This window comes from Semicossyphus pulcher, unplaced genomic scaffold (genome assembly GCF_022749685.1).
Source record: "Semicossyphus pulcher isolate SPU_LCO1_2020_fin unplaced genomic scaffold, fSemPul1.0.p SCAF_24, whole genome shotgun sequence".
Classification (NCBI taxonomy): domain Eukaryota; kingdom Metazoa; phylum Chordata; class Actinopteri; order Labriformes; family Labridae; genus Semicossyphus; species Semicossyphus pulcher.
The window spans coordinates 15,582,501-15,598,941 of NW_027211698.1; the positions used below are offsets into that span (position 1 = coordinate 15,582,501).

The 16,441-nt window shown below is 50.1% G+C and overlaps 1 protein-coding gene across 3 annotated transcripts in view; it reads left to right on the forward strand.

The window, feature by feature from the left end:
* agap1 (ArfGAP with GTPase domain, ankyrin repeat and PH domain 1) overlaps nucleotides 1–16,441 on the forward strand; it is a 147,016-nt gene that overhangs the window by 93,555 nt on the left and 37,020 nt on the right. For all 3 annotated transcript variants that reach the window (XM_069675053.1, XM_069675052.1, XM_069675051.1), the window contains 4 exons: nucleotides 2,637–2,764; nucleotides 3,547–3,702; nucleotides 4,384–4,476; nucleotides 15,348–15,452. In XM_069675053.1, the coding sequence (XP_069531154.1) occupies nucleotides 2,637–2,764; nucleotides 3,547–3,702; nucleotides 4,384–4,476; nucleotides 15,348–15,452 (482 nt within the window). The remainder of the gene's footprint in view (nucleotides 1–2,636; nucleotides 2,765–3,546; nucleotides 3,703–4,383; nucleotides 4,477–15,347; nucleotides 15,453–16,441) is intronic.

Below are 16,441 nucleotides of genomic sequence, written 5' to 3' on the forward strand. Positions count from 1 at the left end.
TTTACCAGAACTTTGTGTCCTGAGTCAGACTTCGGCCCTGACAGAGACAGATCTTTTCGTCACCAAACCTCATTAACAAAACGGTAATTTAACGTTGCAGAACCAGCAGGTTGCTGCGCCTCTGCTGCCTCAGTCTGTGATTGTTTGTAGTGTTTCTGCATGTTAAACAATACTGTAAGGGACCATTTAAAACACCAAAGTCACACAATAACACACACACACGAACAGATTGAAGCAGCATTAGGGAAGTGACTCTCGTGTTCTGTGAGGTTAAAATGATGTTTCTGTCAATGGAGTCTGGTGTCTGTGAAGACAGCTCTTCCTCTTTAACTAGAAGGTCTGTCTCTGTAGGAGCCTTTCTTTTTCTGGCTCAATAAATCTGCTGGAGTGATATAAAACTTTTTGGACCTTTTAGTCAGTTAGATCCCAGAATATAAAAATAAATGTAAAAAGGTTTATTCAGACGGAACAGCAGCCGACGAAACACCGAGTGAAAATCAGAATTGAGAAGGATTGTTCTTCATCGGTTTCAGTAATTTTCTTTGTTTAAGGCTGTGACTCAGTGTGTGTGTGTGTGTGTGTGTGTGTGTGTGTGTGTGTGTGTGTGTGTGTGTGTGTGTGTGTGTGTGTGTGTGTGTGTGTGTGTGTGTGTGTGTGTGTGTGTGTGTGTGTGTGTGTGTGTGTGTGTGTGTGTGTGTGTTTAACATGTGATCTGCTGTAATGGGATGTGAAGCCTGGTCCGGTCGGGGGGAGTGACCTCTGTGTGAGGGATGGAGGCAGGAGGAGGAGGGTGACAGCGCTGTGCTCCCTCGTCCATCAGAGCGCTAATTTAATTAGCCTAATTACAGCGACATGAAGCCCCAACACACACACACACACACACACACACACACACACACACACACACACACACACACACATTCTCTTCTTCTTGTGTCTTATCCATGTCAGAGTGCAGATGCCGCTTCGTTAGAGAACGCTAACGAGCTGAGATGAGCAAACACACTCACAGAAATGTTTCTACATGTAAACATTGACACACGAGACAGCGCAGCACAATGTGTGTGTGAACCTTCACTTACACAAAGTGAGCTCAGTGTGTGTGTGACAATGTACCAACGGTGTCTGACGTGAGACGCAGCCGGCACACTTATTAAGTCTTTAAAGTGTATAAAATGTTAAATGTTTTGAGTTCAGCTTGTTGTTTAATTTTAACGTATTTTAGCAAAGATGATTTAACGCTTCGACATGTGGGACGCGTTCAGTTCAGGTCCCTCGTAAGCGCTTGAATCTCGTTACTGACCTGTTTGCTCCTCTTCTGTGAGCCGAGTGCAGCTGCCCGTTAATTCACTTTGTGCCGATGCTGGAATAAACCTTCTTGTGCTTTCTTGTTCATGTCTAAAAATGCTGAAAAAGGAGGATTAAAACGGGAACAGACAGGTGGAGAGGGAGCGATCAGGTGGGGACGGTTTACTGAGCTGTGTCTGGTGTTGTCTCTGAAGCACGCTCACAAACAGAAATCCTGCAGCTGTGATATAAAGAACCTTCATCACTGATGTGTCACTAAGAACAGAAACGTGTGGACTCTGACATGAAACAAATATGCGACCTCCTCATGTGACCTGTCCGAGGCTCACGTCTGCAGCGGCGTGTCTCGGGCGTTTGACTTTAAAGAGTGAAACCCTGCAGAGTCAGCTCGGCCCTCGCCTCTCTGCCTCGCCCGGCGGTGCGGCCCCGTCATAAATCTGATCAGAGGGGAGACGTTTCCATTAGACGGCGTGGCAGCTCGTCACAGCAGAGCAGAGATTGATGGATAAAGTTAAACAGCATTAAGCGTCAGTTTAAACATTTAGCACGGCCTTATCATAACTGTTCTTTAACACTTAAAGTAAAATACAGCCTGCCAGGTGCACCGCTCATGCATGTTAGCCTGTTAGCATGCTAGCTCCCTCTCTGCTGCCTCCATAAATAACTAGATTAAAATGCATATCTTTGTGTTTGACTGTGCGAGCGCAGACAGCAGAGAGTTCAGACTTTACTGACTCCATTATCTCTGTTCTAATAAACACAGGCCGTCTCAGATGAAGCCATTGTTTTAATTGGGCTCGTTAAAGCCGCCGGCTGCGTTAATGAGGAGCCAGTCGTAAACATTTAGCTGCAGGTGACACGAGGCCGAGCCAAGGGCAGCGACAGCTTTAAGAACATGGTGAAACAGAGAGGCCAAACTTAGTCTGCGTGTCGAGCTGCTCATCAGCCGTAACTGGGGTCATGCTCAGCTGCGTGTGTGTCCAGCTGTGCAACGATCATCTGATCACAACATAGCAACACTTAGAGATCACGTGAGCAACTTTAGACTGACGGGAGAAACAGGAGGTGTAGTGTTACTCATCAAACAGGATAATAACCAGGTCAAGGTGATGTAACGATTAGTTCCAGAGTTTGTTTGAACGTTTCAGGCTCAGAACTAAAGACAGACATGCAGGAATAAACGAGACGTTTGGAGGACTAATGTTTCTTTCTTTATGTGATCTCTGTGACTCACGTGTTTGTGTACCTGTGTTCTGTGTTCATGTGATCTCTGTGACTCACGTGTTTGTGTACCTGTGTTCTGTGTGTGTGTGTGTGTGTGTTCGCAGTGGCTCAGAAGATCGTGGCCACCAGGAAGAAGCAGCAGCTCTCCATCGGGCCGTGCAAGTCGCTCCCCAACTCACCGAGTCACTCGTCTGTCTGCGCCACACAAGTGTCCGCCGTCCACATCAGCCAGGTGAGACGCCGCTCTTTCAGACAGGTGTATGTTTGTATACAAACTGAGTTACAGTTAAAGCCCACTCTTATTTCTCTGTGCCGTGCGAGCTCTTCTCGGAGCTCTCAGCTGCAGCTCGTGACCTTCGAACTGAGCGACGTGTTTGAAGTGTTACACTTTGACTCGAGCTTCATTCAGTCAAACTTTTCTCTTAATTTGATCCTTTTTGGCCTTTGAAGTGAGATTATTGCACTCAGACATCCACACGCTGCGTGCTGTGTACCAGAAGCACCCCCCCCCCCCCCCCCCCCCCCTCTCTCTCTCTCTCTCTCTCTCTCTCTCTCTCTCTCTCTCTCTCTCTCTCTCTCTCTCTCTGTGTGTTCCTGGAGCTTCAGGCCGTTAAGCTCTTCGATCCTCGTCCTTCAATCCTGCATCGATTCCTCATTAAAAAGCCATCGCTCAGCGTGTCCGAGCAGCTCCGCCGCGTCCCCCGAGAGCCGTGTTTATCTTCCCGCCGCCTCCACAAAACGGCCCTCGCTGCATCTTTAGCTCTCAATGATCGCTGTCGAGCGTCTGCTGCCTCGCCCTGCGCTCACCTATTACACTGATGAGACGTCCAGCGTGTTAGAGACTCTGGGAAAGTTAGTTTTTCCTGCTGCAGGAGCTCCCGGATCTACAGATTACTCATGTGTTCAAACACAGGCTCATGATCTACCTGCTGTACTTTTAGATCTGTAAGTCCTTGTTTCTCTGGATGATGAGTTTCTAATCTCTCCTCTCCTTCCTCTTCTCTGTGCGTGCAGACGAGTAACGGCGGCGGCAGTCTGAGCGACTACTCGTCGTCGGTGCCGTCCACGCCGAGCACCAGCCAGAAGGAGCTCCGCATCGACGTGCCGCAGACCACCAACACGCCCACGCCCGTCAGAAAGCAGTCCAAGCGGCGCTCCAACCTCTTCACTGTGAGTCCAAAGCACACACACGCTCACCTGGAGCCCGTAGGCCAGGTGTGAATTATTACTGTTCAGGAAGCGGAGCAAGAACAGGGACAGAACTCTGGGACAGGTGAGACGAGCAGGTGGAGCAGGTGAGATGATCAGGTTGAGCAGGTGGGTTGATCAGGTGAAGCAGGTGAGATGATCAGGTGAAGCAGGTGAGACGAGCAGGTGGAGCAGGTGAGGTGATCAGGTAGAGCAGGTGAGGTGATCAAGTGAGATGACCAGGTGAGATGATCAGGTAGAGCAGGTGGAGCAGGTGAGATGATCAGGTGGGATGAGCAGGTGGAGCAGGTGAGATGAGCAGGTGGAGCAGGTGAGATGATCAGGTGGAGCAGGTGAGATGATCAGGTGAGATGAGCAGGTGGAGCAGGTGAGATGATCAGGTGAGACGATCAGGTGGAGCAGGTGAGATGATCAGGTGGAGCAGGTGGAGCAGGTGAGATGAGCAGGTGAAGCAGGTGGAGCAGGTGAGATGATCAGGTGAGACGATCAGGTGGAGCAGGTGAGATGAGCAGGTGGAGCAGGTGAGATGAGCAGGTGGAGCAGGTGGAGCAGGTGGAGCAGGTGGAGCAGGTGGAGCAGGTGAGGTTGCAGAGAGGTGGAGCTCTGGTTGGATAACCACGTGTTTTCTCGTCTGGTCCGCAGTCGAGGAAGGCCAACGAGACGGACAAGGACAAGAAGGGCCTGGAGGCTCGAGCCGACAGCATCGGCAGCGGGCGAGCCATCCCCATCAAACAGGTGAGACTTCCTGTCTGCCCCCCCTCCCCCCCCCCCCCTCTCTGTGTTTGATTCGTCGGCCTTGATTAACAGTGAAATCACACACTTAACATCAATTAGAGCGAGGGGCTCTCCCGGGTCCTCCAACCAGATCATTAGGAGCAGAAGAGGGACGGATTTCACCGTCACTCCCTCCGTCGCTCTTTCCTCTTCTCCCTCCTCCCCCCCCCCTCCTCCTCCTCCTCCCCTCCTCTCCCTCTGTTCGTCCACTTCTTCTCCCGCTCTGAGCCCCTCGTCTTCCTCTCAAAGCCGCTTCTCTTTTCCTCTTGCGCTCTTTGATCCACGCGTTGGCTGCAGCGTTTTAAAGGAATAAAAGAAGAAGAAGGGGAAGCAGAGGATGAAGGGGAGGGCGAGCAAAGAGGCGAACATCTTCACAAGCCCCCCCCAACCTCCCCACACACACACACACACACACGCACACACACACACACGTCCCTGCTGCGATGCTAAGGAGAGCACCTGAATCGGCTCCTAATTTGTTGCAAACAAGCTCCCCGCGTGTCGGAGCAGCAGTGGGTGAGACAGAAGGGGGTGAGGGGGGGTGAGAGAGGAGGCAGAAGGGTGGTCGGGGGTGAGGGGGTGTTGGTGGTGGTGGGGGGTCTCCTGACAAGCAAATCAGGCAATTAGCGAGCTGTAATCGCGGCCTCTTGTGTCGCCGCCGCGGCCTCGTTTGTAATCTCTTAATGAACAGAGAGAGAGCGGGCGAGAGACACACAGGCAGACTGAGAGAGAGAGAGAGAGAGAGAGAGAGAGAGAGAGAGAGAGAGAGAGAGAGAGAGAGCTGAGGTTTGTGTTTAAGGTCGTCGTTTAAGAAAAGACCCCGCTGCGCCGTCACAGAGGAGCGGCCGGTAATTGACGCTGAATGCCGTCCTCATCGTGTGAGGATCCTCTCAGCTCCCAGCGGCCTCAAACGCACCGTTTTCTTCTTCTGTGGTGCTAATGCAGCGGTGGAGACCAGCAGGCAGAGCCTGGTCCCCTTCATGTGGTGTGAGTGCAGGTGGAGGAGGCAGAAACTCTCTTCATGAGGTGCTTATTACTAAAGTGCTCTTTGTGAGGATTAAACAGGAAGTTGAACCTTTCACAGGCGCTCCAAAGACCTTTATTTTGAAAGGGTTAAAGCTTTATTATGAGCTCATCTTCTACCTTTATTTTGAAAGGATTAAAGCTTTATTATGAGCTCATCTTCTACCTTTATTTTGAAAGGATTAATTATTATCAGCTTGTGTTTTCTTCTTTGTTTGAGCGGCGTCCCCTCTGTGTTTAATCCGTCATTCATCACCAAATAGTTTCATACCTGTCGACATTATCTGCAGACATTCTCAAACTTCTTACACTGTTCAGTGATTCAGACCCAGATCCTGTAAACACCAGGCTTCAGATGTCTGCGACGGCCCTTTAACTCCAACAGCTCACGATGGAGAATCCTCCACCTCTCAGCGATCACAACCTGCTCTGAAAAAGCTTCTTTTCTAAATCAGCTGATGAAACCCACGCTAATAAATCCAGACACACAGTTAGCCTGCGTGGCATGACATGGCAGACGCTCACACACACACACACACACACACACACACACACCCTCCAGAGCAGAATAAAGCAGAAGCGGCAGCGCTGTGAGGCAGAGCGGCGAGCTTCCTCCTGTTGTGTTTTTTTGGAAGTGGACGTTAATTGATTTGATGGTTCCCTGTGGTCGCTCTCGCCTTGTCTCCCTCCCGCTCCTCAGCGCCGACGACGGGCTCGACACACCGCAGACCTGCTCCCTAATTACACCCTGCATGTGTGAGTGTGTCCTACACGGACTGCGTGTGTTTGTGTGCGTGTGTGTGTGTGTGTGTGTGTGTGTGTGTGAGAGAGAGAGAGAGAGGGAGAAAAGAGATCACACTTCACATTCAAGGTTCAACTACCTTTTCCCCATTAACGCTCCATTTGCACTCATTTTACTTCTGTGTGTGTGTGTGTGTGTGTGTGTGTGTGTGTGTGGTCCCATTAGCAGCATGTTCACACTTGTTTTTAATGAGACGCTGGTCTGACCGTGTCTCCGTCACCTCTCTGTCTCCAAACATGAACTCAGACAGAAGAACACCTCAGGCTCAGTCAGTCATGTGTACTTATGTTTAGTTTCTTTGGCTTCATCCTGAGATCGATTAACCAAACATGAAAATAATTTCTCTTAAATTATCAACCTCATATTGAGCTGATGTTCTCCTGAAAGCACATCATCATCAGCTCACCGTTATGAACCGATCACCGCTGGACCTCGGAGGAAGGAGGCGGCGGGCGATGACCTAACCGAGTCCGACACCTGCCAGAGAGATTAGCTGCGTCCCGCTCCCTCACACCAACACACATCAGTTTAAACCTCCTCACAGCACCGAAGCTTCCCTCTGTGTTTTTAAACACTGCTGTGAGTGCTTTTAAAACCTCTTCGTGCACACGTTCTGTTAAAAAAACAAAGCCACCAGACTCCATTTAGAAAAACAGTAATTTAACCTTGAAGAACACAGGTGGTGCTGCAATGATTGGTTCATTTGTTTTATGATATTGTGAGACTTTGCTGTTTTAAACAGGTAGTTCAGGTCAAGCACAAGACTTGTCTAACACTCAGTAACAGAAACAAATTCACTAACAGAGGCAGCCGTAGAGCAGCAGCTGCTGTTTCCTGTCAGGTTAAATTACTGTTTTTTTCAATGGAGTCTGGTGGCTTTGAACAGATGCCAGAATTCTCCTTAAAGTTTCTGCTCCCGACACATACCTGCTCCCCACCATCTTCTACCTGAGTCTCTATGTACCTGTGTGTGTGTGTGTGTGTGTGTGTGTGTGTGTGTGTGTGTGTGTGTGTGTGTGTGTGTGTGTGTGTGTGTGTGTGTGTGTGTGTGTGTGTGTGTGTGTGTGTGTGTGTGTGTGTGTGTGTGTTATAGACACTTGTTCGTTCCTGATCTCATTAGAGCGACTCTCAGCTCGACCACTCGAGGTGACGAAGGTTCAGTTCGCCTTTTGCTAAAGTGATACGCCTTCATTAGGAGAGTCCGGCGCTCATTAAAACCACACACACACACACACACACACACACACACACACACACACACACACACACAGAAGGGCCAGGACATGGAGGACTCTCTCGGCTGTAATGAGAAGAGGGCGGGCCTCCACTCTGAGGCAATTATCCGACACGAGTCCACACGTATCACATACAGGAAGTCATTTAAACTCTGCTAACAGCGTGACTTAAACAGAGAAGTACACTCACACAATAATATAAGTGTGTGTGTGTGTGTGTGTGTGTGTGTGTGGGCGGGGCGAGGTCAGGTGTGTCACGTATCGTGTCGTGGTCTCACTCATCACCTCTGTCTCTGCAGCTCGCCGTGTTCAGAGGCTTCTCCTTTAATTCATGTAGAAAATAACACAAATATTCGACCTACTTTTGCTTGTGCACATTTTTGGTCTGTGAAATGTTCGGGTGGTCGCTCCGGATATTCACCCGTTAAAACAGACACATTGTGACGTGTGTTATCAGTGTGTGTCCGCGTGTGCAGATCGGCTGAATCTTAAGAACGGTGCGTTTAAGTTCACTCACAACAACCTGAAAAAAGACTTTCCAAAGCAGTCAGCCGCAGACACATGGTGGCACAGTGCTCTTCAGTGGAGTGAACGGAGCTCTAAATTAACATGTTTGTGAAGATGAACTCTCTGAGGAGTGTGAACGACCTGCGTGAGGATGTGAAACAGGAAGCGTGGAGCTGACGCCTCCTGCTAAGCTGCTCCGCTGCCACACGAGGAAACGCTGTCTGCCCCGACAGCTGATTGGTGCTTTTCTCTTCTTCTCTTGTCTTGAAGTGAGCGGATGCGTCCAGCTTTGTTTACAGAGGCTGTTGACGGCGCAGGGCTCCTCCGACATCTGCTCCACGCCGCTAATTAGCCGCTAATTACCGGAGAGAGAGGGAGAGGCCGGCTCGCGTGTCTGTCGAGCGTCTGAGCGAGCCTCTTTGAAAACCAACAATCTAACAAATTAATTTCCTCCGGCACAGCAGCCGAGCCGCTGGGACCGCACACACACACACACACACACACACACACACACACACACACAACCTTTATTTACTCAGTGAAGGTTGGACGAGCACGCTGGTGTTTTCACACACTCTCACCCAGTCCCACCTGGGAGCCGCCCAGTACAAACACACTTTACTGGTGGACGCTGAGCAGTGACACTGGAGCGATGACGTGAAGGCCGACCTTCAGTCTGATGTGCCTCTCTTACAGGCGGATCCTGCTCAGACGTACTCCGAGTTAGCGATGTTTCACTAATGATACCAGTGTCTTTGCAGGTTGTTAGCAGACACACACACTCTGTCTGTCTCTGTGAACACACAGGAAGCATGCACCTCGATCTTCAGACCTTCTTGATGTTCTAGAAGTGCTGTGTGAATGTCTCTGCTGCTGTGTGTCAGACACACTCACAGATCCCTGACCTCCAATCAGACGACCTCGTACTGTACGTGAACGCTTCCTGTCCGAGTCGCCGCTCGTCTTCTTCCTGCGAGGACCTGATTAGTGTCGAGCTTGTAATTGCCTCTCGCGGGGTTGCAGACGAGCGCGGGGCTGGGTGGTTTTGACAAGTCTACTCGTCCCCCCTCGGCGCCGGGCGCTTTGTAAGGAGTTAAATTGGATGGTTAATTCGGGTGTTATTTACCCTGTAATTCATTAGTTTCGCCCCGCCATTGGCAGCGGGCAGGCTGTAATTTCACGCTTCGCAATAAAAGATGTCTCATAATCTGCTTCATTTAGCAGCCAAAGAATTTAATGAAATTAACTGCGGCCCTAATTAAGACGGTGAATATTAAAGACCTGCTATCAAGGCTTTAACGAGGGTGACACGATCCGCCTTCCGCCGGATTGGAAAAATATCATTTCCCTGGGAAAGGTTGTCACTGCTCCGAGCCATTTTGGCCATGATGACATTTTTGTCATGCACACTAACCCCTGAAATGAGATTTTTCGGGGGGAGTGTTGGAGGGACGTCGCTCCCTCTTTAGTTTGAGGAATAATTAAAACAAGGAACACAGGCGTCAATCAAAGAGCATTTTTAGATCGTGCTCATTACGCCGCCGCGTCTCTGCGGAGCGCCACAGTTTGTGTTTGTCGCTCCGAGCGAGCCGAAGCGTCCCCGTGCTGCTCTGCTGTCTCACGCCGAGTCTTTGTCTTCGTGTGTGTGTGTGTGTGTGTGTGTGTGTGTGTGTGTGTCACTCGTCTGAAGACTCGCTGGACAGAAGCGACCAGCGGTGACCCGCGGGTCCCTCACAGAGGAAGACAAGTTGTGTCTCCTTCACTTCCTGCCTCTCTCTCTGCTCGTCAGGGGCGAGCGAGGGGCGAGGCTTTTTATCCGCTAATGAATTGAGACTGCTGAAGTAAGGTTTGGATAATTGAGTTTCTAATTAATTACCCAGAACTCTTATCAGATAAATCAGCTCCTCTTCAGCCCCCCTCTTCTTCTGTGGTGTTTTATTTGATCTGGTCTGCGTCCTGCTCCCCTGGGCCTGCCCTTCGCCGTCCTTGCCTCATCAACGTCGACCTTGTGGTGCAGACGGTGCAGCTGCGTGTGCTTCATGTTTCTTCTCTGCTTTGTGCTGAACATGCGACACCGGCAGACAAACTTGTTCGTCATCAGGACGGGGAAAGAAACGACGAGGAGAGAACACAGAGCTCCTCCTCGGAGAGCTTTTAATAGATTGTTTTAAAAATTCAAAGTGTGAAAGCAGAACCACTCAGAGGGATGATCATTGGGTTCATGTGCAGGATGTTTTACTGTCAGAGCCTCTTCAGCAGTCCGGGCTGAGAGCGTGACGACGGTCCCTGTCTCCATCACAGAGGCTGCTGACTGTGTCTTTAGAAAGACGTGAAGAAGTCAGTTTGCTTTTTACGTTCCTCCAAAGATTTCAGACACAAACAGAATCTTCAGACTCGATACGAACCCTCCCTCTCTGCTCCTCCCTCTCTGCTCCTCCGTCTCTCCTCCCTCTCTGCTCCTCCCTCTCTGCTCCTCCGTCTCTCCTCCCTCTCTGCTCCTCCCTCTCTGCTCCTCCGTCTCTCCTCCCTCTCTGCTCCTTCGTCTCTCCTCCCTCTCTGCTCGTCTCTCCTCCCTCTCTGCTCCTCCGTCTGAGAGGATGATGGATGACCCGCGGTCGCTGCTCGGCCCGGATCAGATGGCCGCCGCGATAGAGGAGGGAGCGTCCGGCTTCCCCCCTCTCTGCTGTCTCGGGGGGTGACACCTCTAATTTAGCCCCCCGCTCTCTGGGGACGCTGAAGAACAAAAGGGCTGCGGCCTCGTCCAGATCATCCACGTCTCCGGACACAGATAGTTCCTCCCCCAGATCTCCTCTGAGATCCGCTGTCAGGGCCTTCAGCAGGCCCGGGGAGAGTCCATTGTGTGGGGAAAATGGGGGCTGATGGAGTGATTAGAGAGTAGATTAGTGTGTGTCAATAGACGGGCAGCTTCCAGGAGGAGACACACCTCTGACACAGGTTATCTTTCATACGCGCCTGTGATTCTCACAGAGGGAGGCCGTTGTTGTTTGCCTCCTCTGAGCATTTTTAACCCTTTGTTCGATCCACAAACTCCACACCAGATAATAATAAAGAAAGTTCTCCTCGTTTCCATCCGACATGTTCCTCCTCCGACTCGTCCGCCGTGTGACAGCGGCGGTCTTTAATCAGAGCGCCTCAGGTACGGGCCCGGGAACATTTTCAGATGCGTCGTCTAACGAATGACTTCATCTTTAGCCCGCCTCGAGCGAGCGACCTTTTCTTAAGCACTTCTCTACAATACTTCAGCGTGTCTGAGCAGAGTCTGTATGAAGGAGGAGAGCGCGTCCCGAGGGGACATACGTGTTTTTAGGATCTATAAATCTGTAACTTCTCGTCTGTATCGAATCATCCTTTGAGCTCAGTCCGCTCTAACATGAATAATCTCAGTGCTGCCCTCGGACGTGTTTAGATGCCTAACAAATGACTTCATGTCTTCCTCCCAGCGAGCGACCTTTCGCTCAGCCGTCCGGAGGAAGAGCAGAGCGTGTTCTCAGGCTACTTTTGTGTTTGTGGATGTCAAACCTTCGTCTCTATCTACAGCTCTTACAGGAGTCCTGCTCCAAAGCAAACGTAACAGGACTCTTCTGTGTTTAGTTCTTAATGATGATCCCACATATGTAATCGTCTGAGTGATGCCCTTGGACGTTTTCGGATGCCTAACAAATGACTCCATCTCGTCGCCCCCCGAGCGAGCGACCTTTTCCTGAGCACTACCCCACAATACTTCACGGGGCGGAGAAGTGCCTCTCCGCTGCGAGGGGAGAGTATATCCGAGGATGTATTTATCTCCACACATCTATTTTCCCATGTGGAGACCTTGTGAGCTGTCATGGCTGCCACCCCCCCTCCCGAAGGTAAAATAAGAGGCGACGTGTGTGTGTCAGCGAGCCCGCGGAGGTGAATAATGAAAGATATTACCCATCAGGAGGGCTTCGACGCGGCGTTCAATTAGCCTTCCCCTCCAGCAAACTGATCGCTTGTCATCCTCGGGATGGATGGCCGAAATTAATTTGCTGACGTCTCCCTCCCCAAATACCACCTTTGGATGGAAGAGTGTGTGAAGTATTGGCTCAGCCCCCAGTTTAGTTTAATCCAGGCCTGCAGAGGTGGAGCTCCACGTCCACATCATTCAGACATCACAACCACCTTCATCCAGTTTACTCCCTCATATTACTTCTTCTCTGCTCCGCGATCTGTCGGCCAGTTATCCACCAAACAATACAGAACGTTCTGGTTCATGTGTGTGAGACGAGAAACACAGCCAAAAGGTAGAATACAGAAACATGTGGCAGATTTCAGTCATGCATCTTCAGATTTAAAGTCTTTGACATCGCTCTCTGCAAACACACCAGACTCCATTGATAAAAGCAGTAATTTAACCTCAGGAGCTGCTGCTCGACCGCGGCCTCGATCAGATAGTTTGTTTGTGTTTTTGTGTGAGTTTGGTGTTTTAAATGGTTCGTTCAGCTCCAACAAAATACTAATTTAACACACAAGTGCACCACAAAAATGTGACATTCAAGGCAGCAGCAGAGCAGCAGCTCCTGTACTGAGAGCTTAAAACACTGTTTTTATGAATGGAGTCTGGTGTGTGTGCAGAGAGCGATGTAACGTCTGTGTGTGGTTAAAACAATCATCTTCCTCTGTAACAAAAAGGTCTATCTCTGTAGGATCCTTTCTGTCATGTTGTCACACACTTAGAATAACAATCTGAGCCTGTCAGTGGAAACAACAACAACTTTTAGTGGACGACCTTTGACCCATCAAGGATTATGTTGCAGCCATCACAGCCTGTTTCACTGCTGCAGGATGAACACATGTACTGGAGACACTCACACACTGAGTGTACCTGTAAATCTAACTTCACCTGAGGAGGTCAGTGAGGATAATAACAGTTTGATTAGGTTGTTTATTCTAAGTGATCTGAACTCTCTCGATGATCATCTCATGCTCTTATAACCTCAGAGCGTTTCATCTGTGAAATCTGATTGATTAAAGCTGATCAAATCCCACGAGTGTGAGCTGACCTAAAAAGTCTAATTGATGACAGTCCTGATGTAAACACACGTCCCTCTCTCTCTCTCTGCCTGGGAACATGTTGCCGCTCGCCCACTAACAGGCAGTAATGGATGATCAGCTGGCCTGACAGCTGCACGGCTGCCGGCTGCTTTCACTTCGCAGCAGCAGGAAGCTCGTCAAGCCGCGTTTAGCGCACCGTGGGGAACCCCTGTTGTTGTTGCAGCTACACGCACATACACGCACACGCACACACGCACTCGGTTTTACTTCCTCCTGACATGAGCTGAAATTAGTGGAATCACAGGAAGCGCTGCGACTGCACTGAGCTGAGCTCATGAGCAGGTCTTCTTCTTCTTCTGCAGTTAATGATGATTTGTGTGCAACAGGAAATTAAATTGACACGTCTGAAATTGTAAAACAGCACACTGAACACAAACGGTGGACCAAACGGTGGACCAAACGGTGGACCAAACGGTGGACCAAACCCCATTCAAAAAACAGTCATTTTAAAGTCGTGTTCTCGTCGTCTCACAGACAGACCTGACAAAGCATGACCTCAGCCTCTTTACAACCCTGCCTCCTGATGTAGTTCTCTCAGCATCCTCTCAGCCTGTTTATTGTCATTAAATCTCAGTAACATCTGTTTGTTGTGGCTTCATAGCGCTGTAGTGAGACAGATCTCAGCCCACCTGTGACTTGCTAGATACAGTGAAACTGCCACTCAGCGGAGACAGATGGACAGGCGCTCCACAGCTGAGACAGAACGCCGGTAGTTGGTGTCCATCAGAGAAATCCTGGTACTGATCCGAGCTCACAGCTCGTCACACTGGGCACTGGTCAGCCTGAAGGAGCTGGAAGCAGCAGGAGAGTTCATCAGACACACGTTTGGTTTTCGGACACATGTAGAGGGGAGAACACTCGTGTGTGTTTATTCATATGTATAAACAGTAATGGTGTGAAACACATGAAACATTTGAACGTGTTTAACGTGTAACTGACTCCATGACTCTTCCGTCTCGGTGTCCTCGGGACGGTTTGCTGTCAGACGTCTCACTTCGGGGACTCTTTAGGAGGACGGACACATTAGTCTCATTGGTTCCTCCCTCTGTGTCACACTGAAGCGCTCCTTCCTGGCGTGATGTCAGCGCTAATTACACCCAACGTGACCCCGGGCCCGCCGCGCCGTCCCACCACCACCGCCTGCCCTAATGAGAGCTGAGCGGTCGGGGCGGCGAGTGCAGGCTTCTGTCCATCACCCGGCCTGTCCGTCTCCCCCCTCCTCCTCCTCCCCCCTCTTCTTCTGTGGTGCCTCTAACTCCCCCCCTCTCTGCCTTCACGGCTGGACTCTATTAATATCCTCTGTCGGAGTGTTAATGTTGTAGAGGTCCAGTGAAGTGACACGCGTGGCAGCGCGGCTGTAATTGCTAATCAGCGGACAGTTTTATCCCCCCTCTCCCCCTCTCCCTCTCCCTCTCTCTCTCTCTCTCTCTCCGTCTCTCTGACCTTCTTGCTCTCTCTCTCTCTAACCTAATGAATCCGGCTCAAATGAAGTGTGGGCGGGCGAGCGGGCGGCCTAAGCGGTCAGTGAGCCGCAGCTGATGTGCGTAGGAGAGAGAGAGAATGTTAAGAAGAATGAAATAAGTGCAGATTTCTCTCCGTCTTCCCCTCGCTGCTGAGCGTGCCGCTCCTTCAGCTCCGCTGCAGATCTGTGATGTTGAAATGTTTGTGCAGAGAGGAGCTCTGATTGAATCGTTCTTTTGGCTGTACACTGGTTCCCCCGCTCCAAAGCCTCTGAATGTCATTAAACTGTGATGTGCTCAAAGAGCCAACAGAAGGATGGAGGTGTTCCTCACACACGCTCGACACTGAGCAGCTTCAGAGTTTTAAAACTGTTCTCACCTGCGCAGAGCTCTGCTCCACAACACAGCCGACTCTTTAAGGATCAGATGGAACTATGTTTCTAACCACAAACGGGCGATAACTCGCTCTCTATGAAGCCACCAGACTCCATTAACAAAACCAGTGATTTTACCTCACAGAACAGGAGAGGTTCAGTCACCGCTTACGTTACATTAGGTTAATGTCTCTGTAGATAATATGTATGATTAACCTGTAATGTAACAATCAGCAGGTTACGGCGTCACAACACGGCAGACGTTACAGAGCTTAAAGGTTCAAAGTGTGCGACAGAGAGCGTCTAACATGCTGCTGTGGTTTGGTCTCTGCAGGGCATGCTGCTGAAGAGGAGCGGCAAGTCCCTCAACAAGGAGTGGAAGAAGAAGTACGTGACGCTGTGTGACAACGGACTGCTCACCTACCACCCCAGCCTGCATGTGAGACACACACACGCACACACACACACACACACACACTCATTACAAACCGTCTCTGATTGCTTATTAGACTCCAGCGCTCTGCCAGCCTGCACTGACCTCCATCTATCTGCTGCTCTTCATCTCTCTCCTCTGTGTGTGTGTGTCACTTCAGATACACACACACACCCACACACACACACACACACACTCACACACACACACACAGTGTTGATGGCTTGTGTATTAATTAGGACTCGTCATCTGTTTGCCCACGTCGCCGTTGATGATGTGAATATCAGCTGTAATGTCTCTGCTAATTGCCCCGGCTCTCTGCCCTGTTGGCACAATATCCTGCCCCGACACTGCTTTATTATCACACACACACACACACACACACACACACACACACACACACACACACACACACACACACACCCACACACACACACACACACACACACACACACACACACACACACTCTCTCTCTCTCCTGGTGCTGGGAGTCTCTCTTTGTGTCGATGCTCCGAGCGTCTCTTCTTTTCTCTGCAGATTTTGGTTTTAATGAAGTGAATATCATCGTCATGTTTTTATCTATGCAGGTGTTTAATCTGCAGGGTATTGATCCCTGCTTTGACAGGTATTGATCCCTGCTTTGACAGGTATTGATCCCTGCTTTGACAGGTATTGATCCCTGCTTTGACAGCTTTGATGGATTCTCAGAGGATCTTTTATTATGAAGCAACGTATTCAAATAAACTCACTGACAGTTAAATTCTCTTCGCTGACACGTAAGACAAACAGACACATGTTCACGTCACTGGTTTAACTCAGTGACGCATTGAATCAAATCCAAACACCTGAGTCACATGTTGCAGGTTGAACTCCCAGCATGCCCGTGTTCGGTTTGAGCAAGGCTCTCGTGCAGCCCGAGGGTCGCTGGTTTGATTCCCCGTGGAGCCGCTCGTGTCTGAGACGTTCCCACTCTGAGAATCTGTTCACCAAACTG